This window comes from Miniopterus schreibersii (genome assembly GCF_964146895.1).
Source record: "Miniopterus schreibersii genome assembly, chromosome: 4".
Taxonomy (NCBI): Eukaryota; Metazoa; Chordata; class Mammalia; order Chiroptera; family Miniopteridae; genus Miniopterus; species Miniopterus schreibersii.
Genome location: NC_138105.1, coordinates 41,432,294 through 41,456,693, shown reverse-complemented (window position 1 = coordinate 41,456,693; position 24,400 = coordinate 41,432,294). Strand labels below are relative to the sequence as shown.

General features: G+C 36.9%; 1 protein-coding gene across 2 annotated transcripts in view; it reads left to right on the top strand.

Annotated features, from left to right (window-relative positions):
- Positions 1-24,400, top strand: part of OTUD4 (OTU deubiquitinase 4) — a 47,122-nt gene that overhangs the window by 10,039 nt on the left and 12,683 nt on the right. The window contains exons 3-14 of one of the 2 annotated variants that reach the window (XM_081137065.1): positions 1,122-1,172; positions 6,672-6,718; positions 7,632-7,704; positions 9,210-9,291; positions 11,372-11,504; positions 13,821-13,878; positions 14,124-14,241; positions 14,333-14,397; positions 17,610-17,704; positions 18,743-18,846; positions 18,954-19,140; positions 22,554-22,716. In XM_081137065.1, coding sequence (XP_080993191.1) covers positions 1,122-1,172; positions 6,672-6,718; positions 7,632-7,704; positions 9,210-9,291; positions 11,372-11,504; positions 13,821-13,878; positions 14,124-14,241; positions 14,333-14,397; positions 17,610-17,704; positions 18,743-18,846; positions 18,954-19,140; positions 22,554-22,716 — 1,176 coding nt within the window. Of the gene's footprint in view, positions 1-1,121; positions 1,173-6,671; positions 6,719-7,631; positions 7,705-9,209; positions 9,292-11,371; positions 11,505-13,820; positions 13,879-14,123; positions 14,242-14,332; positions 14,398-17,609; positions 17,705-18,742; positions 18,847-18,953; positions 19,141-22,538; positions 22,717-24,400 lie in introns of both variants that reach the window. The other variant, XM_081137064.1, reaches the window with a different exon arrangement.

Below are 24,400 nucleotides of genomic sequence, written 5' to 3'. Positions count from 1 at the left end.
AAAAAATTTCATGGCCATTTAAAAGATTTTTATAGACTGGGGAGTATACTTTAATGTTTTTAAACATATTGCTTTGCTAAAGTGACTGGTACTGTAATTTAAATAAAATTGAATTTGGTGTTTCAGATGGTGTTTTAGAACTTTGTCAATTAAATCAGTGTAATCACTATTAGCAAAACAAAAAATGTTATCACATAGCTTTTTTTTTTTTTTAAGATTTTTTTTATTGATTTTTAGAGAGGAAGGGAGAGGGAGCGACAGAGAGATAAACATCAGTTGGCTGTCTGCTGCATGTCCCCTACTGGGGATCGAGCCCACAGTCCAGGCATGTGCCCTGACTGGGAATCAAACCAGCAACCTTTTGGTGCATGGGATGGTGCCCAAACAACTGAGCCACACCGGCCAGGGCTCACATAGCTTGAACAAACTCTTATGTTAAGGTGACAGTGAAGCAAGTTGTACTAGAAAAATCTTGTTGATTCATCAAAATATCTTTAGCATTGTTAACTCTCATCTCTATTTTTAGTATAACCTAAGGAACAATGACTATTCACACCTGTATTAGTAAACTAATATGTCTTAGCTAATGTATCTGTCTACATTTTCCTCTACACATTGGCCATTACCAAGTTAACCTTAAAGTGCTGCTTTTAACTTGTCATTTCTCTGATCATAATGTCACTTGCAGTGACCTTGAATTGCCTTCTCTTCCTCTTCTGAAAGTCCTTCCTGGGCTCAAGGCTCTCTATAAACAAATGTCCAGTCTGAGTTCCCTCTCACTCTGCTCTCCCCATGAAGTTGTCCTGTTCCTGCTGACCGGGTCACTCCTGTCTGCCCAGCACAGTGTTCTCACTGTTTCCACATGCTATATTGTCCCTGTGCCCATCCACATCCTGTCTAGGAAACCTTTCCTGAAGTGTTCCCTTCTTTAAATTCTGTTGTGTGTTTATGATCTTTACTTAATGATTTGTATGTATTTTCATAATTAGAGTATATATGTATATATTTTTTACTATTACTGATGTATCCAAGGTTTGTGTAAGAACTCGGTAATTCACAGTGGACAGGTTCACTGTTGTTTTGATGTATTCCTAATACACTTTTTTCTTTTTCTTTTTCAGTTTATAGAAGGGCCATTTGAAGAGTATTTAAAACGTTTGGAAAACCCACAGGTATGTAGTAATCTTTTAATATATCTATTTTTTATATATAAGATTAATAGTATAGTGTATGGAAGGGTTACAGTGAGTTACCCTGTTTCTTTATAAACATTTCTTAGTTGCACATTTTGTGCAGCATTTACTTGGAAGACAGTTGGAGCTTTGTGCTATGTACTGTGCACTGGGTGTTTCCTAAGGACAGGGTTGTGGTATCTTTATCTTTGTTATAATGGCATGTGAATGTAGTATAAAAGCTAAAGTAATACTGGTGATGAATTTCAGGATGCTGTATTGGTAGGTGTATGGGGCTTGATGGACAGGGCAAGATTTGATTGCTTCCTCAGGTAACTGAGAAGATAGGTTCTCTTATGGAAGTTCCTTTTCTCATGATCAGCTTGAGAAGGAAACGACTGTAGAGTAAAAGGAGAGCACTTCCCCACCAGGTCCCACTGCTACACTTGAAGTTAAAACAATTTTTTTTCCTGCTTACAAAACTGAATGCCACGTAGAATTCCATGTAGAATGTTCCATCGTTTCTAGAGGTAATTACTGTTAAGTTTCACGTTCGCAAAGGAAGAAGCTAAGAATAGGAGTCAGGTAGGGAGGGAAGGGAATAGTAGTAACACAAGATCGGAGTGTTTGATCAATGACTGGTATCTCAGTTTGCTTCCCTAACATTAATTTGAGTGCTTGCTGCAGGCCAAGAGAATTGCCTGGGGATGCAGAGGTAACTGGGATTTAGATGCTGTTTCCAGGAGTTTCCTTGTGGTGGGGAAGACTAATACAAGTGAGAAAGTACATGTGCCATAAGAAGGACAGGTATGATGATATAGGCATTCAGAGTTTTATTTCCAGCTGGGGAGGCAGAGCAAGAGTTGGAGAGTGCTGGCATTTGAAGTCTGAATAGATTCTGAATAAGAAATGCCAGGGGTGAAGGACGTTTCCAGGTAGTGAAAATTGTGAGCAAGGCAGATTCAGAGAGCAGTTCAGTTTTATGGAGCATGGAACATCTGAAAGTAGGAGGTAGTGAGAAGTAAGTCAGAGGACAGGCTGTGGACTAGATCATGGGAGAGCCTTCAGTGATAGGCTCACCAGTTTGGAGCTTACGCTTTAGACCAGCATATCTCAGTGTGAGCTACACAGAATCACCTGAGGTAGTTGTACAGATGTACATTCCCTGCCCTTCATTCCTGATCTGAATCAAAGTCTGTCTGGGGCCTGGGAATCTGGCATTGGGAAGCCTTTCAAGTTTTATGAGGCAGGAAGTGAGTATGTTTTGTTCACTGCAGTGAACCAGAGAACAGTGCCTGGCATTTCTGTTGACTGAATGGGTGGATGAAATAATTTTGTGTTAAGGTGGTTTGGAGGGAGATGGGATGAGAGGCAAAACGATCAATTGCAGTGTTTTTAAGATATTTTTATTTTTTTTTTAATTTTTTTTTAGAGAAAGGGAGAGGGAGGAGGGGAGAGAGAGAGAAACATCCATATCAGAGTGGATATCCATTGGCTGCCTTCTGCATGCCCCTTACTGGAGATTGAGCCCACAACCCTGCATGTGCCCTGACTGGGAATCGAACCGGCAACCTTTCGAGCATGGCACCCAACCAACTGAGCCACACCGGCCAGGGCCAATTGCAATGGTTTTAATAAAATTGTTGAATATGTGGAAAAATATGCACGTTATATTAAGTATAAAAGAAAAAGGAATAAGTATAGTATTACTCCAGTTTGGGAGACAAATACCCTTTGAAGAACTTTTCTCTGAGTACACTCCTGACCACATTTTATTTTAATTTTTTTAAAAATATATTTTATTGATTTCAGAGAGAGGAAGGGAGAGGGGGAGAGATACATCAATGATGAGAGAGAGTCACTGATCAGGCGCCTCCTGCATGCCCCCTTCTAGGGATGGAGCACACAACCCAGGCATGTGCCCTGACCAGAATTGAACCTCGATCTCCTAGATCATAGGTCGATACTCAACCTCTGAGCCACATTAGCCAGGCTCCTGACCACATTTTAATTTTAGTGATTTCAGCACTGAGTTTTGCCTATATACCATGGTCACAAATTCATTATCCTGAAGTTTATATTTTTTTCTCTTAGTTTATAAGCCTCTTTGAAAGCAAGGATTGTATATTTTATTGCTTTTAGAATTCCCATTGTTATTACCTTTCAATTTGGGATGCCTATTTGATGATCAATTTATGTATGCTGATTAAATGTTAAATCCATATTGTATTATATGTAATAGAGAGGAAAGATAAACAATAGAATGTTCAAAATTTTAATCTGTAGGTAGTAATATTACTGGTGAATTTTTTTTTTTTCATTTGATACATGCTTGTGGTAGATATTATTGGAGTCAGACTTGTAGAGATACAAGTCACACAATTAACACATTTTAGTGTCTGTCATGTCCTTGGATGCTAGAAACCATGGAGAAAGGACATGTGAACAGACATCAAGATTCTTTCACTTGAGCCCAGCCGGTCTGGCTCAGTGATTGTCAACCTATAAACCAGGAGGAGGTGGGGGTTCGATTCCCAGTCAGGGCACATGTCCAGGTTTTGGGCTTGTTCCCCAGTAGGGGGTGTGCAGGAAGCAGCCGATCAATGACTCTCTCTCATCATTAATTTTTCTATCTATCCCTCCCTCTCCTTTTCTGCCTCTGAAATCAATAAAAAAATACTAAAAAAAATTCTTTCACTTGATCTAAGGAAACTGTAACCTAAATAAGAATTTGTAAGTAAATCATGTATGTGCTGCTGGTGATTTTTATTCCCTTTATGGAAAATAAAGGAAATTACAAAAGCCATATATTTTTTAATCAGAAAAACTCCACCATGTTATTTTACAGTAATCTTTGTGCGGCAGTTTAGGCACTTGGCGGTCTGAGAAAGTATAGACATAATGGGAATGGAGAGAAGGGAATAGAGAGGAGGTGAGGTAGCGTTAATTGAACTGAGACTGATTTGGGAATCTGGGAGAGGAAGGGCAGAAAGTTGCTGTGTTTTGAGCAGAGGACAAGTGCCTCCTTTCTAGCGTTCTGGATGTCCAGGTCTTTTAATTCTTATGACTGCTCCCTCCATCTGATCAAACTTCTCCAAATGTTTTAGGTTCCTTCTGAATAGCTATTTATTTTTTGTTATTAGCAACAAATATTTATATCTTCATTTCCTTTCTTTCTCAATATATGGGATGTATAAAATGAAAAATATATATAGTTGATGGATAAACTCCATTGCTTCATCCAATTCTTATCCTTTTACTTAAAATACCAGTGGAGCATTTTGAACATTTCTCAAGCTTTTTGCAAGAATATATTTTAGTCAGCTTTAATGAGGTAAAATTGACATACAATACAATTTACCAGTTTTAAGTGTATAATTTGATGAGATTTGACAGATGTATACATTGTGTAACCACCAGCACAAACATTTCTGTCACTCCAAAAAGTTCCTTCTGCTCTTCTGCACTTAATTTTCGTCTCCTACCCCCTCAGCAACCACTGATCTGATTTCAAGTTTTGTTTTTACTAGACTCTTAGAAATGGAATGGTACAGTTTGTAGTTTAATATGTCTGGCCTCTTATACCTAGCATAATGGAAACACTGAGATTCATCCATGTTGTGTGTATTAGTAGTAGTTTCTTTTTATTGCTGAGATTGCATTACATGGATGTACAATTTGGTTATACATTTTCCAGTTGATGTTTTTTTGGGTTCTCTTCAGTTTTGGGTTGTTACTATTAAAGCTGTTAAGAACATTTGCTTATAAGTCTTTATGTGGACATATGGTTTTTTCCCCTCTGGGATTAATACCTAGGTGTGGAATTGGTGGGCCATATGGTAAATGTATGTTTAACTTAATGAGAAACTGCCAAACTATTTTCCAAAGTGGCTGTGCCATTTTTTTAAATTTTTTTTCGGCTGTGCCACTTTTGTTTTTCATTAGCAATATATGGGAATTCCAATTGCTCTACATCTTCATCAACACTCAGTATTGAACTACAATTTTAAATTGTAGCTTAAGTTTTAGTGGTTGTACAAGGCTATCTCCTTGAGATTTTAATGCATTTCTCTGATAATGTCGAGCTTCTTTTTATGTGCTTATTTGCCATCCACATATCTTCATTGGTAAAGTGTCTGTTCATAAATTTAGCTCATTATTTATTATGTTTTATTGAGTTATAAGAGTTCTTTATACTAACTATAAGTTCTGTATTGGATATATATTTTGTAAATATTTTCTTCCAATTTGTATCTTGTCTTTTCATTTTCTTAATAGTGTCTTTTAAGGGACAGAAATTTGCTTTTGACTAAGAACATTTAAATATGTGTTTTTGATATAGTATATCTCATTAAACATTTTCCATAATGCTTTCCTCTTACCAACAGTAAGGAAGTATATCAAACATCATAAAAAGTGCTGAGTAAATAAAATTATAGCCTTAATGTGGAAGACAATGAAATGGTAGAACATAAATTTGTTTTTATAATTTAAAATTGACCCTGGTTATGGGAGACAAAAAGATACTGTGATAGCCATTGTTTGCTTAACCAGACTACGGTAGAATTTATTCTGAAGATTAAATACTTATAAAATGGTACATTATTTGAGAGGTATTTTGTTGATACTAGTAGAATAATCTTCCATTTTTAAAAATGATGTGACACATTTTGCATTAAATTAACTTGTGTTTGTGATCTAAGCAGACAGGTTTCAGTGAGGGATTTTGTTTATATCAGCAGGCTGTCGCTTGTAGCAGTTGATGAGAAGCCATGATTGTTAGGTAGAGGCCTATTTTAAGAAATCTATTTTAATATATGGTACCCATTTCATTTTGAATACCAGAGCCAATTTTTAAGAACTATTAAAATGAAAAGTCTCAGGGGGAAAGATTATCCTTGTCTGAGATCATTGTTTAAAATCTTTATCTCAAATTTCTTTTCTTTCAGGGGAAAAGTGGCAGCATTCATTCACAATAACTCATTATTTTTAGTGACTGTTGGTATTAAGTCTTTACTAATGTCACTAGTATAGAATACATTCTTATGGTAAAAGATTTAATATAAAATGAGTGAAAAATCCTTCATTTTCCCTTGTCTTGAATTCTGTGTCTCCACTGTCAGTTTAAGATGTATCCTTCCAGTCTTCTTTCTAGGAATTCATGCATAGGTATTACACATACCTTTTTGTTTCTTTTATACAATAGGATTCTTCTACTATGACTTACTTTTTATACTAGTCTGTGGCACACCAAAAAATATGTTTTTTGCTGATCTGGCAAAAAAAATACAGGTATAATTTTGATTCATTCATTTGTGTTGGCTGTTGTCATTTTTTTATTTGACATTCTGAGGTAAAAGAGGTCAGTGCCCCTGACTAAATAGTCAGGTATTGCTTGTTTTAAAAATTCTTGCTGCACGGAGGTTGAAAATCGCTGGTTTAGAGGTATATTGTAAAAAGTATGACACTTATGTGCCATTTTTTTTTTCTTTAATACAGGAATGGGTTGGACAGGTGGAAATAAGTGCCCTTTCTCTTATGTACAGGTAAACACTGTAATAACATAATTAAAGTTAGTGGAAAATTAGTGTATTACACTAAACTTGTGAAAATAGCAATTTTATGCCTTGATTGTGAAGCATCTTTTCTAAGTTTTTTGTTGTTGTATGAATTAGATTTTGACATTTAGATATGTCAATGTTTAGAAATTTCAATTCTTAAAGTTTTTTTGGAAAGGAGTACAGAAAATTTTCCAGGCCTGTAAACAGTATCATTTATCAACAGTATAGCGAGATGATTTCCTACTTTCTGAAGGCTGGTAGTATTGAATCGTCACTAGAACAGAGGCAAAACACCATATTATCAATTTTACTACTATCACCTAGGTAGAGGAGCAGGTAAATGCTTTCTATTTATTTATTTTATTTATTTTAATCCTCACACAAGGATATTTTTTTCATTGCTTTTCAGAGAGAGTGGAAGGGGGAGAGAGAGAAACGTCGATATGAGAGAGACACATCAATTGCTTGCCTCCCCTACAAGCCCCAAGTGGGGCAAGGGATCGAGCCTGCAACCGACATATGTGCCCTTGGCCGGAATAGAACCCAGGACACTTCAGTCCCTGGGCCGATGCTCTAACTACAGAACCAGACCAGCTAGGGCTCAATATGTCTTTATACATTTCCTCTTTACATTTTCTATGGTTTTGAGGTCTCCTTATATCTGAAGTCACACATATAAGTTATATTTGAAATTTTATTTATTTGGAAAGGTGGTTTTGTAAAGGTATTCTACAACTTAGTTATTCCATTACTGTCTTATGTTTACTGCTATATCTTCAGTGCCTAGACCATTGCTTGGCCATATATTATTAGGCTATGAATGAATGAATGAATGATAGATAAATCTCAATTCATGAAATATATTCCATCAGAAGTAATTTCTAAATGTTATTTTCAGGAAAGATTTTGTAATTTATCGTGAACCAAATGTTTCTCCTTCACAAGTAACTGAAAATAATTTTCCTGAAAAGGTAAGAATTTTTTTCACTGTTTTTAAAAGATTTAAGTAAAATAACTACTCAGTTCCCACCTTGACCTCCTAAGCTATAATTTTAAAGGGATTTTTGGAAATATTTGTGCATGAAGGTTATACATGAGTTGATACAGTGTAGTTCTTGTTAATCATCAAGTCATATTATTTTGTATTTGTTTTCCCCCACAAATCACTGTGTTGAACCCTGTTACAACATTTCACTAAAGGGGAAAAAAAAAATGAGATGCTAGTGTATGTAATTAACTAATCTATTACTGTTTTGTGTCAATGTAAACATTAAATAGTAGAATAACTTGTGAAAATAGATTCTGCCATTGCATACAGACATACTTTGGTAATCGTGATATATTTCCCATTATAAAGATACTTTGCTGGCTAAGTTGTTGTTACCTGTTCAAAGCAGAAACAACTGGAAATTTATGTAAAGTCCAGAAAGAAAAAAACTCAGCTGATTCATTATAAGAAAACTTTGTTTTAATTAGTTGTTTTGGAGTCACCTAGGCCAAGTTGAAGTGTCTTGTTACCATGCTGGTGGTGGTAAGGACGGGGGAAATTGAGTGAAATACTACCTTTATAAGGACTTATGGGTTTCCAAGGTGCTTTGCTCTGGATCTGGCCTTTTTCAGTATATTTATTGGAATATGACATAATCTAAATAAAATCAGTGTGCTTCTCTTTGCATAAGTAATTGACTACTTAGGAAGTACAGTTGACTCTTGAACAACATGAGTTTGAACTGCCTGGGTCCACTTATATGTTGATTTTTTTCAATAAATATACAATCTGTCTTCCATGTCCCAGGGTGTCACATTTGTGGATTCAATCAACCGCAGACTGAAAACAGTATTTTTGATTTGAGGTTGGAGGTTGGAATCTGCTGATGCAGAGGTCCGATTGTATGCATTTTTCTATACCATTTTATATAAGGGACTTGACCATTCGTGGATTTTGGTATGGGGTGTGTGTTTCCTGGAACCAGTCCCCTGAAGATACTTAGGACTGTAGTTAAGTTTTGGGAGATTCAAAAGTAATACTTGGATTTTTGACTGTGCAGGGGTTGGCACCCCTAACCCCCACATTGTTTAAGGGTTAACTGTACTTAAACTGTAAAGAAGCAGAAAAATTTTACTTTTGATTCTTCCTCTTACAGGTAAGCATTAGTAAAATTTTGGAATATTTTCTATGGTCTCTTAACTCTTGTTCTTTAAGTAGCTAAAATCGTATTGTTTTCATATAACACGCTTGTTTTTTGTTATCCCATAAGCATTCCCCAAGTCATTAAGAACTTTTTGATTTAGTGGCTGTGTAACATTTCAGCATATGGATATGCCATAATTGACTACATTGGAGCTTTAGATTGCTTCTAAAATACTCACTTTCTGTTTGGAAATTATTTACTAGTAATTGAGAGAGAGATAGTCAGTTGCTATGTAAATGTCATGTATGAAGGGCTGAAAGGTGTCTTTTGTTTTTTTCTTTTAGGTATTACTGTGTTTTTCAAATGGAAATCATTATGATATTGTCTATCCCATAAAATATAAGGAGAGCTCTGCTATGTGTCAGTGTAAGTTTCACCCTTGTGTTTATGCAGGAAATTATATTCCCAAGATATACAGGCTTATTGCACACAAGTCAGGGCACTTATACTCTGTTCTGTTGTATTAAAAGATATTTCTAGCCCGGCTGGTGTGGCTCAGTGGTTGAGCATCGACCCATGATCCAGGAGATCGAGGTTTGATTCCCAGTCAGGGCACATGCCTGAGTTGTAGGCTTGATCCCCAGCACTGGGACGTGCAGGAGGCAGCTGATCAATGACTCTCTCTCACCATTGATGTTTCTCTTTCTCCCTCTCCCTTCCTCTCTCTGAAATCAATAAAGACATATTAAAAAAAAAAAAAAAAAGAAGATATTTCTAGCGCTGGCCAGTTTGTTTCATTGATTAGAGTGTTGGCCCATGGACTGAAGGGTCCCAGGTTTGATTCCAGCCGAGGGTACATACCTCGGTTGCAGGCTCGATCTCAAGCCCCAGTCGAGGCATGTGCATGAGGCAGCTAGTCGATACGTCTCTCACATCGATGTTTTTCTGTCTGTCTGCCCCCTCCAGTCCCCCCCCCCCCTCTGAAAAGCAATGGAAAAAATTCCTCCGGTGAGAATTAAAAAAAAGATATTTCTAAAAACCTTAGCTAACCAAAAATATTAATGCCTTCATCTGTTCTAAGTGCACATCACTCATACAAAGCAGTAGTGCTGGGCATGTAACAACTTTTTCCTATTCTTAAGCTAGTGGTGATAAGTAAAGATAATATGTAATGCAAATTTTAAAAATTGATCTGTTTTGAGGTATGAAAGTCTAGCTGTCTGTATCCTGGGTTGTGTCCTTTTCCCTCAGCTGGTCAAAATCTGGACATGTTAGCTTTGGGAAGGATAGTTTATGGAGCCTTCTTTCTTGTACTTCTCAGTGCCTGAAGGTTGGATGATGTCAAGAGTAGAGGAAAGATGGTTGGTCAGAATGGGAATCTCTTAGGAAACTCATTTTTTTTTTTTTTTTTAACATATCTTTATTGATTTCAGAGAGAGGAAAGGAGGGGGAGAGAGAGGGGTAGAAACATCAATGATGAGAGAGTCATTGATCAAGCCCGCAACACGGGCATGTGCCCCGACCGGAAATCGAACCCTGATCTCCTGGATCCCAGGTCGATGCTCAACCGCTGAGCCATGCCCGGCCGGGCAGGAAACTCATTGTTGATGAATTCTTAGTGCACTTGTTTTCATGAGGATCACTGAAGTAAAACCAAATGAGAGTCCTAACCTCCATGTGTTGGTATTTTTGAGTATTTGGTAATATATTTCCATGTTTTCTGTTTTTTTGTTTTTTGTTAATTCTTATTCGAGGATATTTTTTCCTAGAGCGAGTGGAAGGGAGAGAGGGAGGGAAACATTGATGTGAGAGAGAGACATCAATAGGTTGCCTCCTACACAGGATTGAACCTGCAACTGAGGTACATGCCCTTGACCAAGAATCGAACCTGAGACCCTTCAATGCTTGGGAGCCACACTGGCCGGGGCCTTTTTTTTTTAAAGCAAAAAAGTGGTCTAAATATGCTGCTTCATTGGTTGCTAAGAATACATTTTATAACTGTTTCTTTTTAGTCCCTTATGAAAAGTTACCCTCTTTCTAGCAATCTTAATGTTTCTTAATGTTTTCCATCCAAGTCTCTTAAGGTTGGGTACATCATATGGCATCTATAATTCTCAGTTTCCTCATCTGTACAATTAGAATAATTATACCACTGTGTTGGGATTAAATATGAAGATAATGTAAAGGCTTAACACAGTGCACGGAGTGTAGTAATTGCTCAGTATGCATCTTTTGCTTTTATTGTCATCATACTTATTACACAGTTGTGATACCTTTTTTGTGTTGTTAGTTTTAAAAATGGCAGTTATGTAATGATTTTAAATTAATTACATACACAGTAATTCTGGTTGCTCTGTCTCGGTAACTTTCTGATTAAATTGTATTATTGACCATAGATGTTGCAGGTGTCTAGTTAGGATTTTAGAAGCCTGGGCAATAGACACTCAGTTTTATGTTAGAACATAAAATTAGTTAATGTTCATAACATCTCTCTTGTTAATTGCAGCTCTCCTTTATGAATTGCTGTATGAGAAGGTATTTAAAACTGATGTTAGTAAACTCTTGATGGGACTCGACACCACTGAAGTGGCAGGTGAAAGCAACAGTGAAATATCAGATTCAGAGGATGACAGTTGCAAGTAAGAATGAATTCAAATTCTAAAATATCTTTATAGTGCCATACAAAGAAACAATTCAGTAAATCTTTCTGCATGGAGTTACCTGACATTGAAGTATGGTATTCCTAAAATACAGCAATCTGCAGTAGAAGGTTCTTTTTCTCTGCCACTAATTTTACCTAATTTCTGTTAGGGAACTGTTTCTTTCGAAAGTCGATGTTTTGGTTGGTAAGCATCTATTTCTGTGTAATCTGGACGTATATATGTGGAATAGATTTGGTCTACCTTTATGTGTGGTATTGTAAAATTTTAAGGTTAACCTGTCAATTGTTTATATATCCAATGCTGAAAACTGGCCATTTTGATTTCCTTGACTTTCTTTTATTGTTTTCTTTCTTAAAGAATGCCACTTCTTTTTCTTTTTAGATAATAAAAATCCCAAGTTGGTGTATAGTGTGGGAACAGCTCTGGATAATGCTTCTGTTTAGGTTGTGAATAAGCACCTTTTAATTTGGGGTCTCTGAGGCTTTTTTTTCTTTTCCACACAGGATGTGTGAGGTAGTGGTGAAGAGCTTGGGCTGTAGACATCCAAACCTGGTTTTAATCCTGGCTTCCTGCCCACTACTTAAATTCACTAAGATGCCTCAATTCTGAATCTGTAAAATGGGGAAATACTAGTATTTCCTCACAGGCAGAATTTATAAGAATTAAATGAGATAACATATAAAGTGCATAGCCTAGTTCCTAGATATATTGTCCAACATACATTATAATATTTTATAAACAATAATTAAGTTTATATTTTATAATAACCAATCCTATTTCATTCCCAATAAAGCTAAAACTATATTATTGCTGTTGTATCTCAAATAGGAAAGTATCATACTTTGTGTTACATACAGTGAAACTAGAGAAAGAAATGGAATTAAGCCTTATGAGATCTAATTCTTTATTAAATATTTAAATATATCTGTCTTTATCTGTAATTCCAGGCATTTTTTGAATTAAAATTTTCTGATCCTGATTGAAAATTTTATTAACTACCTACCGTTTCTTTGTAAAAAAGAAAGAAATCAGTTAGGTTAGAATCTGGGTCTGCCACTATAAGTTTAATGTTAGAATAGACTAACTTGGCACAGATAGAAATTCTGCTCCATGGTTTTCTCCAGCACTGGTCTGATTAAGACATGTCATTGAGCATAGGAGAAAATTAACCAGGGAAAGTGTGCTCATTGTAATGCTGTTTTCCTTTTTATACTGTACTCTTGTAACCTTTGGAACATGGGAGCCTTTCTGGTTAACTTTTTGCATTATTATAGATTTCTTTTCTTGTGTCATATCTGGTTGAGGGAAGACAAGGCTTCAATTAGGGAAGAATGCTATATAATCGTGGCACACTAGATAGGCATAGTGTGGTAATAAGGAGGAAAGACTAAGGGTGATGTTATACTTCTGTGCCTGGATTCTTTTTGTATTCACATTGGTCAGTGCTGAAGTACTGGAAATTATGGGTGCTTTTTGTAGTCTAGACACTAGGTACTTGGGGTCTCGTAAAAGAGATTGCTGCATTTAAGAGTATAGACTTGGAGATTGTCCTAAAGACTAGAGATTGATTTATTAAGGAGTGTAGGACAAAAGAGTACAGGTGGCCTCTCACCTTAACTCCCACTCAACTTGCCATCACTCTGTGTCAGCCTTGCCAGCCTCTTGGATTCTCCAGGGTCTTTGCACTTACTGTCTGTATCCTCTTCCTGGAATACTAAATAACTGTATGTTTTGCTGTGTTATCACTTTTAATTCTTTATTCAAAAAGACATCTCAACAAGTTCTTTCCTTATCCATCCCACTTTTTGTTATTTGAGCCTGCAACTCACACTCATGTTTTCCTCACCTCCCACCCCATTACCACTTAACAGCATTAGCATACTGATTAATTTTAGTTTGTATTTACTACTTACTAGACTGTACATCTTACTGTAGTGGAATATTTTGTTTAATGGATCCTCCTCTATGTATCGAAAAATATATTTTTACATTGAATGTTTTATAAACTCATTCTGTCCACCCAAATTTCAGTTTATTTCTTATTCCGTTTTCTTGATGATTGAACCAGTAAGAATTAATGATAAAAGTCTTTGACTTATATTTTGTAAGTCACACACTCCTCCTACACTTGCACACTTTACTAAAACTTGTATGGGTTCATAGGAATATAGCTGTGACTTTTTGGAATATAAATCTGACTTCTGACATTTTTATGTGAGGTTAGAATAAATTAATTGCATGTAAGCACATTTTGTATTCCTAATTATGGTTTTTTCTTTTTTTTCTTTGTAGGAGTAAAACTACCACTGCTAAGGATATGAATGGATTTAAAGCTTTGCCAAGTGATCAGGTATTTTTTTTTTCCTAATGGTTTTAACTTGTTCTTCAATATAAGAGCTTATAAGATTATAGTCTTAATTTTTTCCCTCTTTTCTGGTACATTTTCAGTAGTCAGGAGCATCTACTAGTAAGAAAATTTTCAGCACCTTACTAATTTTTAAAGTTTTCTTCTTTTGTTTTTATTCTTATACACATCTCAAAAATGTTTTATAAGTATGTTTGTGTTGATTGGACTTCCTGACTTTGTTTGTGTAGCACCTGAAAAACAGTGGGAACTCCCCAAGCCTTTCTTTGTCTAGAAAGGTTCTTAAGTCACTCAATCCAGCGGTTTATAGAAATGTTGAATACGAAATGTGGCTCAAGTCTAAACAAGGTGAGTTTAAAAATCTTTATTTTCCATAAATTTGCTTTATGGCACTTAAAATAATTAAATCAACTTCATATTATACTGGTATTGTTTACAGCTCAACAGAAACGTGATTATTCCATTGCTGCTGGCTTACAGTATGAAGTTGGAGATAAATGCCAAGTAAGTGGTTATATAGAAGAAAAGATCTTACCTGAAATCTTACTTATTACAATAGGAACCCTGAAAACAGATCAAGTTTGAATGTGTTGTTAGTTTGCGATTTTGGAATATATTTTTTCATGGATACATTTTAATGATTTTAAATATTTAGCCTTCTTAAAAAAATAAGTCATTATTGATTTCAGAGAGAGGAAGGGAGAGGGGGAGAGAGAGATAGAAACATCAATAATGAGAGAGAGTGGTCATTGATTGACTGCCTCTTTCACGCCCCCGACTGGGGATCAGGCCCACAACCGGGGCACATGCCCTGACCCGTAATCGAACTGCAATCTCCTGCATCCTAGGTTAATGCTTAACTGCCATGCCCAGCCGGCAAATATTTAGCATTTTGACCCATTTGAATACATTACTAAAATGGTACGTATCTAAAACCATGGCATCCCATCACATGATCTTTAAAAATAATTTAATCTTTGGTATTAACCTGCTTCAAAGAAGTAACAGTACCATTTTAGATTTTCGATATTTTCATTACAGTTGGCAAATCATTTATAATTGGTTCAAGCTTGACATAGGTCAATTTGTTTTGTTTATAAAAGTCATCCTGGAAGATTGAGAGGTACATAATGTTTTTCTGTTGGCTTAAGAAAGGAAAATGGACAATAAGAGAAGTTTTTTCAATTACTTTGAATAAGCTACTGCTCTGGTTTTAAGTAGCTGATTATTAAAGGGCGAAGTTGGATTAGGTCAGTGTTTCTTAACTTGGAGTGATTTTGCATCCCCTCACTCCCTGCAGACATTTTCTTAAAAAATATGTTTTTATTGATTTTTTCTTTTTATTAGAGAGAGAGAGAGAGACATCAATGTGAGAGAAACATCAAACAGGCCACAACTCAGGCATGTGTCCCGACTGGGAATCGAACCAGCTGACCATTTGGTGCATGGGACAATGGTTAACCAGCTGAACCACACAGGCCAGGGCTCTGCAGACATTTTTTTGTTTCACAACTAAGAAGGTGCTACTCACATCTAGTGGAAAGAAGCCAGGGATGCTGCCAAACATTTTGCAGTGTACAGGATACTCTCCCCCACCCCTATGTCAAAGAATTATCTGGTCCAAAGTGTCAAAAATGCCAAGGCCTGAGAAACTCTGGATAAGATAATTTCCAAGGTCCCTTTTCTGTTCTTTATGATATAAATGCTATTTCCAAAATAAAAATCCACATACACAAAAATTAGTTGGAAGATAATTTTCATCAAAATGTTTTCCATCAAAAAGTGTTGCCTTTTGCCCTGGCCAGGTTGTTCAGTCAGTTGGAGTGCTGTCCTGTACACCAAAAGCTTTTGGGTTTGATTCCTGGTCAGGGCACATACCTAGGTTGCAGGTCCAGTCCCTGGTTGGGGTGTGTACAGGAGGCAGTCAATTGATGTTTCTCTCATATCAATGTTTCTCTCCATCTCTCTCTAAAACCAATAAAAATATATCCCTGGGTGAGGATTTTAAAAAAAGTGTTACCTTTTTAAAACTATCTTAAAATAGTCTTTGGCAAACATTTTTCTTGACTTGTGAGGGAAAAACTCACTTCCTCTGTGATAAAGTGGTTTGTGAAAAGTATCTGATCAGGATTATATTTCTGCACTTTTCATAGTGTCTGGTTCTGGGGTATTTGTAAGGAGAGGAAGAAGAGGATGTGATTCATTTAGGTTCTTCCTTAAGGGCTTGTTAGAAACGTGCTCTAATTATAGAACAGAATTGTGAAATCTTTGGACATCTTGGAAGGGGGAAAAAGAGAAGAATAAAACCAGGGCTTAGGGTTTCTCTCCTTTTCCACCTCCTCAACAGAGAAGAGAAGATTGCTTATCTTATGCTTTACCACTAAAGTGTTACTCATTATTTCAGATCAAGCACATCTTTGAGGTTGCAGCTGCTCTTGGTAAATTAGATACTGTTGATAAAGTAGATGGTAAAGCATGTACTTGTTTTAATTTTTTCCTTTTTAGAGTATTTTGTTTCTAATTCTACTTCTTGACTCTTTCACTTGGATAAAATTTAATTGAAATTTGTGGAAACTGCTAGGAGTCAAAGATGACTTGTTTACTCAAGTAAGCATGTAAGATATAATTTAAACTTGATAAAAATCAACTTCAGAAAAATTCTCCTCGTTAAACTCTAGAGGAGAGGAAAGTGTCCTGTCACAATTGATGAAGAATGAGGACTTTTGTCTACTAGTAAAAGTAGGAGGGTACTCAAAGTCATGCTGCATTAATGGGCTCTTAGTGCTCCTGCTGCTGCCAGCGCTCCCTGTGCAGTCATGACTGCCAGATGCCCTGTTCAGTGTGTATTGTTTGACTATAGAAAAATCTCAGGGCTTACTTTCGTGTCACAATTTGCTCTTGGAAAATACCAGTTGTAAGAGAACAGATAATGGGTCTATTTTTAGGTCACAGTTACACATTTTGTGTATCAGAAAAGTGAGAAGATAAGAGTAATTATAATAATAGTTATTCTTGTGTCCTTCGTGCATATGATACATACCTCTTTCCATCTTCATGAGTCCTATGACTGGTACTATATTATTAGCCTTATTTTGCATATGAAGACACTGAAGTATGAAAACCCAAGGTCATACTGCTGATAAGTAGAAATGCCAGGCCTGGAATCCTGGTATGTGTTGTGCTACAGCCCTGGCTTCAGGACCAGGACAAGATGCCTCTCTTGTTAGGAGCCTTAATAGATTGTGCTTCTTCTTGAACAATAATTTAGAACAATTTTGGAAGGGTAAACAAACGTCTTTATTTTAGGTAGAAGTAAATTAGTCTGGGAGGTTAGAGAGACATATTGTACACCATTTTGAAATTAGTTTTGTGTTTAACAATATACACTTCATTTTCTCTTTAATTGAAAACAAAATATTTATTTATTTATTTATTAATATAGCTTTTTTGATTTCAGAGAGAGGAAGGGAGAGGGAGAAAGAGATAGAAACATCAATGATGAGTCATTGATCGGCTGCCTCCTGCATTCCCCCAACTGAGGATTGAGCCCACAATCCTGGCATGTGCCCTGACCAGGAATTGAACCGCAATCTCCTGGATCCTAGGGCGATGCTCAACCGCTGAGCCATGCCCGGCCGGGCAAAAACAATAAAATTTAAAAACTAATCATTAATGCAAGGAAGCAGGTGACTAATCTTTCTGGAATTGTTCAACAGGTTAGGTTGGATCACAATGGAAAATTTTCTAATGCAGACCTTCAAGGAGTTCACTCTGAGAACGGACCAGTTTTGGTTGAAGAAGTTGGAAAGAAGTATGTACTGCTCTTCTAAGACATTTACTGTCTTTTTCCACTTACCCTAATGTAATCTTGAGCATTTCTAAATGGCTTGTGTGTTTTCAAATTTAATTAGAGGTGTTGCCTATGTGTAGAAACTATATTTGTTTAGAGCTTTTGAAAAAATAGTTTGAGTTCAAATTCAGTGTTTTGCATGACAGCATATTTTAAATTAAAAAACACCCTCATTTTGTTGGTTACTGTTTAAAATGTGACATTCTTCACAAAGGCAGTTTGGGAAATCGACTATATTATAACTATAAAGTGGGAGCTTTAGAGGACAGAGACCATATTCATTTCTAATATCATGCAATACTGCATTGCATGTGGTTAATTTTAAGTAAATGTCATATGGAGTAAAATTTTATGGTTGACTTAAAGTGTTACTTTAGAGCACCTTTTATTTCAGTTGCTGCTGCCCTTATTTAGAGATAAAGGTAGTAAGTCACACCTAAACTTGACTGGAAAATTTCCATCATACACAAATGATAGGCCCATAGTACAGTGAACCCCAATATACTATCCTGGTTCAGCAGTTAACAGCATTTGGTAATCTCTTCTAATCTGTTCTCCCTAACCCTTTTTAAAAATGGAAAGGGAATTGGAATATTTCATAAACTCCAGGCGTCACCCCATTTCTCATAGACATGTAGATGCTTTTATGTGTGTCTTAAAACAATAAGGATTCCTGCCTTCCCCCACCTGAACGACAGTACCATCATCACATCTAATGAAGAGCAATTTATTCCTTGAATCTCTTTCTTTGATTGTGATTAAGGCCTTTTAGTCTACTGGTTTTTTAGGTTAGAAAATGTGCTTTTGACTTATGTTACCTTGTTTGATTAGAATTGTGTCTGGTTGCTGAATGGCTTTGTTTGTACTTTATTTTTAATATAAGAACTAAAACTGGAAATTCTTATATAAGTTGCAAATAAAATTGTTATGCCAGATACCTAAGTAGATATTGTTACTATGAACACTAAGTTACTACAAGTCTCTTCTTTTCTTTTGAAGACACTCACCGAAGACCCTTAAGCCACCTCCCTCAGAAAGCTGGAACACAGTGTCAGGGAAGAAGATGAAAAAACCTTCCTCTTCTGGACAAAATTTCCATTCTGGTAGGATAATGAACATCAAGTTATTTGCGGGGGGGGGGAAGAGGTGATGATACATTGAGTTGTTCATCATAGGGAAATTGTGAGGTATTTTTGGCTTCTTGTCACAGATACGGATTACAGAGGGCCAAAGAATTCAAGCAAGCCAGTAAAAGCTCCATCAGCACTACCTCCTCGACTCCAGCACCCTTCAGGAGTAAGACAGCATGCATTATATAGTCATTCTGCAGGGTCATCGTCTCAGAAACCCTCTGGTGAGCACAAGAATCTTAGCAGGACACCCTCACAGACCATAAGGTAACCTTCTGAATGCAAGAGAGGTAGAAATTAAGGGAGGGGCATTTATTTGCCACATTATATGGTTTTAGTTACAGAATAGTAAAGTATTGTTGATAAATACTATGTGAGGATTTCAATTCTTTATAGTTCTCTTTAAACAAATCAAAGTAACTTTGTAGGGTAAGTCATCTTATTTTTGGATAATTTTTTTTCCAGTGATTTGGGAGATCTTATTCCAGCCAGATCTTATTCTGGCACTTAATAGTTTTCTGATAGCTCGTAATATGTTAAATACTGAGCTCCAAATTGAATTTCTAATTCCTTGGAGGGTAAGGATGTTTTCCTTTATATAGGAACTTAGTCAAAATGGTTGGTTTACTTTGTTCTGATAAGTTTGAGTTGTTTGTGTTAATGTGTCAAACACCTACTGGGGCTACAAGTTTTAGGTTCACATAATCATGATTATCAGCATTCTGACTGAATATCCAGGCACAGATGAACTTCAGGGTCATAATTTCCTGTGCTATGGATTTTATTTTTTCCCTAATCTGCCCTTCCATGGACCTTGGAGGAACTTTATTTGAGAGGATGTGTTTTTAAGTGGAGACTGTCCTTATACACATGTGGCCATGTCTCTGGGCGCTGGAGACCTAGGTTACTGTGACCAGTGTCTCTCTCTCCCCAATTGTCTGAACAGCTGTAGCATCAACTTACGTGCTTGCCAAGCTCTGGTCTTTAGTTCCTTTATTTCTGGCATTTCCCTTTCTTGGGATGTAGTTATCATTTTGCCATTAAAGATTGTTTATGTAACATAACATCTTCAAGACAGTTGTAGGTTCTTAGGCTAACATGTTACCAATGCTGTGTTAGTTTCCTGGGGCTGTTGTAGCAAGGTGCCACAAATGGCGGCCTAAAACAACGAATTTATTGAAGTTTCGTAGGCTAGAAGTGTGCAGTCACGTTGTCAGTAGGGCCATGCTGTCTCTTGAAGGCTCCAGGGGAGAATCATGTCCATGCCTGTCTCCTGCTTCTGCTGTTGCCCACAGTCCTCAGTGTGCAGGGACATTCCTGGCCCATGGTGGGGCACCTCTCCCAACAGACAGAATTTGTGCTATTAATCAGCTAGTTACAGCTGAAGTCTGTTGTTTGGATATTGACCAGACACCACTAAGCATCTGGTGGCATCTTAATGCAAGCAGAGTACCTAAGAGGTCTGACTTATTTTGAATATCGACTTTGGAAACCTAAAAATGTGAAGTAAATGTAGGAAGGTCAGAGGCAGAAACGAATTTTATTTTTTTAATAGACTGGAAAAGAAGCATTTTTTCCACTCCAACACAAAGAAGCTTTCAGTGTCTTAAAGATTAAAAAAGAAAATACACATAGGCTGCTAATGACTAATTTAAATATACTTTTGTTTACCACAAACTGAATTTATATCCTGTGTGTTTTTGCTATTGAATCCAATCTCCGGCATTAATAGAATGATCAGACAGATGTGAAATGTCTCTGTCGCCTTAGGATTAGTTTCTGTTTTATGTGTTAGCTGTACATATGAAACACTGGATGGCAGGAGGCAGTGAGTAATACATAGACAGGAAGCTTTAGAGAATTTTTGGCATTGTGACTGATTACACACAAACCTAGTTGTATTTGCATTTAGTGTGCCTTCTCCACTGTATGTATGAGAGTGGATTTTACTAGTATATTAGAACAAATTTAGAGACTGCTGATGATCAAATATTTAAGGTAAGATTTTTTAATCTGCCCCTGAGGATTTTTTTTCCCCATTACTTTTTCAGAGAGAGAGGAAGGGAGAAAAATAGAGAAACATCGATGTGAGAGAGACATCGATTGGTTGCCTCCCACACGCACCCCTACCAGGGCCGGGGATCGAGCCTGCAACCAAGATGCATGCTCTTGGCCATAATTGAACCCGTGACCCTTCAGTCTGCAGGCTCACACTCTAACCACTGAGCCAAACCAGTCAGGGCTAAGGAAAGATTTAAAAAAAATTAAATCAGAGTTTAGAATTTTATAGTTAACAGTCCACTTGATTTAAGCCCATTAGAGTTTATCTTTCTAATATTTAACACATTAGTTTTGAATTCTTCTAGTTATAGAATGAAAGAACAGTAATGTTGGGCACGAGGCCTCATGCACTCTCACTTTTCATTTCTTCCTCATTTGTCTCTTCCTTTGGGAAAAAATGACAACAATGGCATAAAAACCAAGCATGATTGCTGTGTGTGAGTGCTGAAAATGATAGTAATATAGTTGCTGATTATTTCTCCTCCAAGCTAGGTGCAAATAGGAAGGATTTGGTTCTCTTTGTGGTAGGTGAGAATAAGATGGACTTTTTGGGTGATAGGGCAGACACGGTCTAAGGTTGTATTAACTTTCTAGACTCCTCATATTTGCTGAGTCTTCTTTGGAGTCTTCCACCACTGGGGTTTGAGAAGGACTGGTCTAAGATTAGGAGGGCCCACTTTGCTCGCGTGCTTTTTCCTCCCAGTACCATTGGGGTTGACACTCGCCCTGTTGGAATTAGGGTGTGATTTTAAGTGGCACTATCTGAGGACATAAAGTGGCTATTTGTTATTTCAGATGTAAAAAAAATAACATGGTATCATTTTGTCCTTCCCACTTTTTTCCAGGAAGATTATATGTTCATATTATGACAACATATTTTTCCTTTAGGTTTTGACTTTTCATTTCCCACTATTGTGAAACTGCTAGACATGGTAGAAATAGTATTCATGTTGCCTGTAATAGTTACAAGTCATATAGAAACATTAGGATTCTGTTATAGGCTACCAAATTCTGTTCATGAATTTTTTTGTCATTCTTTGACCAAAATTAAATTGAGATGACAAGTCTTATCTGTGCAGTTAGTGTCTAGCCTGGCATATTTTAATATTTTTTCTTTTTAGCTTTACATCTCCCTTGGTGGTGTCATCAAAAAAGCAGGAGAGAATGGTCCTGGTGTCTCCTTTGAATGTTGCCCTTTACTTAAAACAGAAAATTAGAATGTTCTGAGACCTAAACTAATAACTTTCCTTTTCTTTTGAAAGTGAATTCTTATGAAAGTATGAGAATGTGGAGTAAAGACATACATGCAGTACTTACATTTCTGCTTTGATGAAAAGGGAAAAAAAACCCACCCTCAATTATTTCTGTATCACTTTCTTTTTCCCCCCTTTTTCTCCCCCTCCCTATTGTAAGTTTGTCATTTTGACTCTGTAATGTAGCATGCATGATGTTACAGGAGATTCTATTTGCTAAACATTCATTAATCAAATTGCCAAAAGTTCTAGTCACTGTGTAGCTTAATTAGTAAAATATTTGTATTGGCAAAACAGGTTATTTTATTTTATATTAGGTATTCAATACGTTTGTCTTCTTTTTTGTGACAGTGTTTTATTTGACAGGAAACCTGATCGTGAGAGAGCTGAGGATTTTGATCATGCGAGTCGAGAACCTAACTATTTTGGCCTCTCCCCAGAAGAGCGCAGAGAGAAGCAAGCTATAGAAGAATCTCGATTACTTTATGAGATTCAAAACCGAGATGAACACGCTTTCCCAGCACTTTCTGTATGTATAAAAATAGATTTTAAAAGCTATTGGTTAGAAATGTCTCCTTAATAGACAGTTGACCCTTAACAACACATGCTTGAACTGTGTGGTTCCACTTACATGCAGATTTTTTTCAATAAATACAGTTGCCCCTCTGAATTCCCCAGGTTTCACATCTGCAGATTAAACCAACCACAGAATCTGTGGATGTGGAGGGCTGACTGTATACATTCTTTTTTTTTTTTTTTTTTTTTTAATATCTTTATTGATTTCAGACAGAGGACAAGAGGGGAGAGAGAGAGATAGAAACATCAATGATGAGAGAGTCATTGATCGAGCCCGCAACCTGGGCATGTGCCCTGACTGGGAATCAAACCCCGATCGCCTGGATCCTAGGTCGATGCTCAACCGCTGAGCCATGCCCGGCCGGGCTGTATACATTCTTTTATGTCATTTTATATAAGGGACTTGAGCATCCATGGATTTTGGTATCTGTTTGGGTTCCTGGAACAAATCCCCTGTGGATAATGAGGGACACCTATACCTGTTTTGGGGAAGCTAAGAAGTTATATGCAGATTTTCAGTTTTCTTGAGAGGTGTTGGCACCCCAGCCCTCATGTTGTTCAAGAGTCAACTATAGTTTTTATATTAAACCATAGTTTCTAATGGTAGACTAATAGTTTTTTGTTTTTTTAAAATATATCTTTATTGATTTCAGAGAGAGGAAGGGAGATGGGGAGAGAGAGAGAGAAACATCAATGATTAGTCAGTTGTCATTGATCAGCTGCCTCCTGCACGCATCCGACTGGGGATCGAGCCCACAACCTGGGCATGTGCCCTGCCTGGGAGTCGAACTGTGATCAGGATCCTGGATCCTAGGTTGATGCTCATCCGCTGAACCAGGCCTGGCCGGGCAATGGTAGACTAATAGTTTTTTGTTGTTGTTGTTAACCCTCACCTGAGGATATTTTTTTCTGTTGCTTTTCAGAGAGAATGGGAGGGAAGGAGGGGGAGAGGGAGAAGCATCCTTGTGAGAGACACACAGACTGGTTGCCTCCTGCACTCGCCCCAACTAGGGGTGGGAATTGAACCCTTTACCTTTTGGTGTATGGGCCGGCACTCTAACCAGGGCTGGCCAGGGCAGTAGACTAATAATTTTTTTTTCTACTTTAATGATTTATTAAATGTTAAAATTCTGTACATTAGCCATTTATTCTTAGATACTGTAGGAAGTCATTATTCGTTGATAGGTATTTATATATATAAAAATTAAGCGTAGATATACCCATTATATAACATCAAGGCAGAGACTGCAACACATTGCAGAGTAGGTTTTCATGAGAAGATTTTTTTCTCTCTTTTTTTTGATTTTACTGATTCAATCTTTTTATTTTTAATTTATCTTTATTGTTGAAAGTAATAAGTATTATAGATGTCCTCATTTTTTTCCCCATTGACTGTCTTCCTCGCACCCCCCACCCAAGGCCTAGACTAATAATTTTTAAACTGAAGAGCACCTTGCCCTGGCTGGTGTGGCTCAGTTGGTAGGAATATCATCCTTTACACTGAAAGGTCCCAGTTAAGGCACGTTGCCCATGTTGCTGGTTTGATTCCCAGTCCCTGTTGGGGCGAGTGTGGGAGGCAACTGATTGATGTTTCTCTCTCTCTACCTCTCCTCCTTCCCCTCTAAAAATCAATGAAA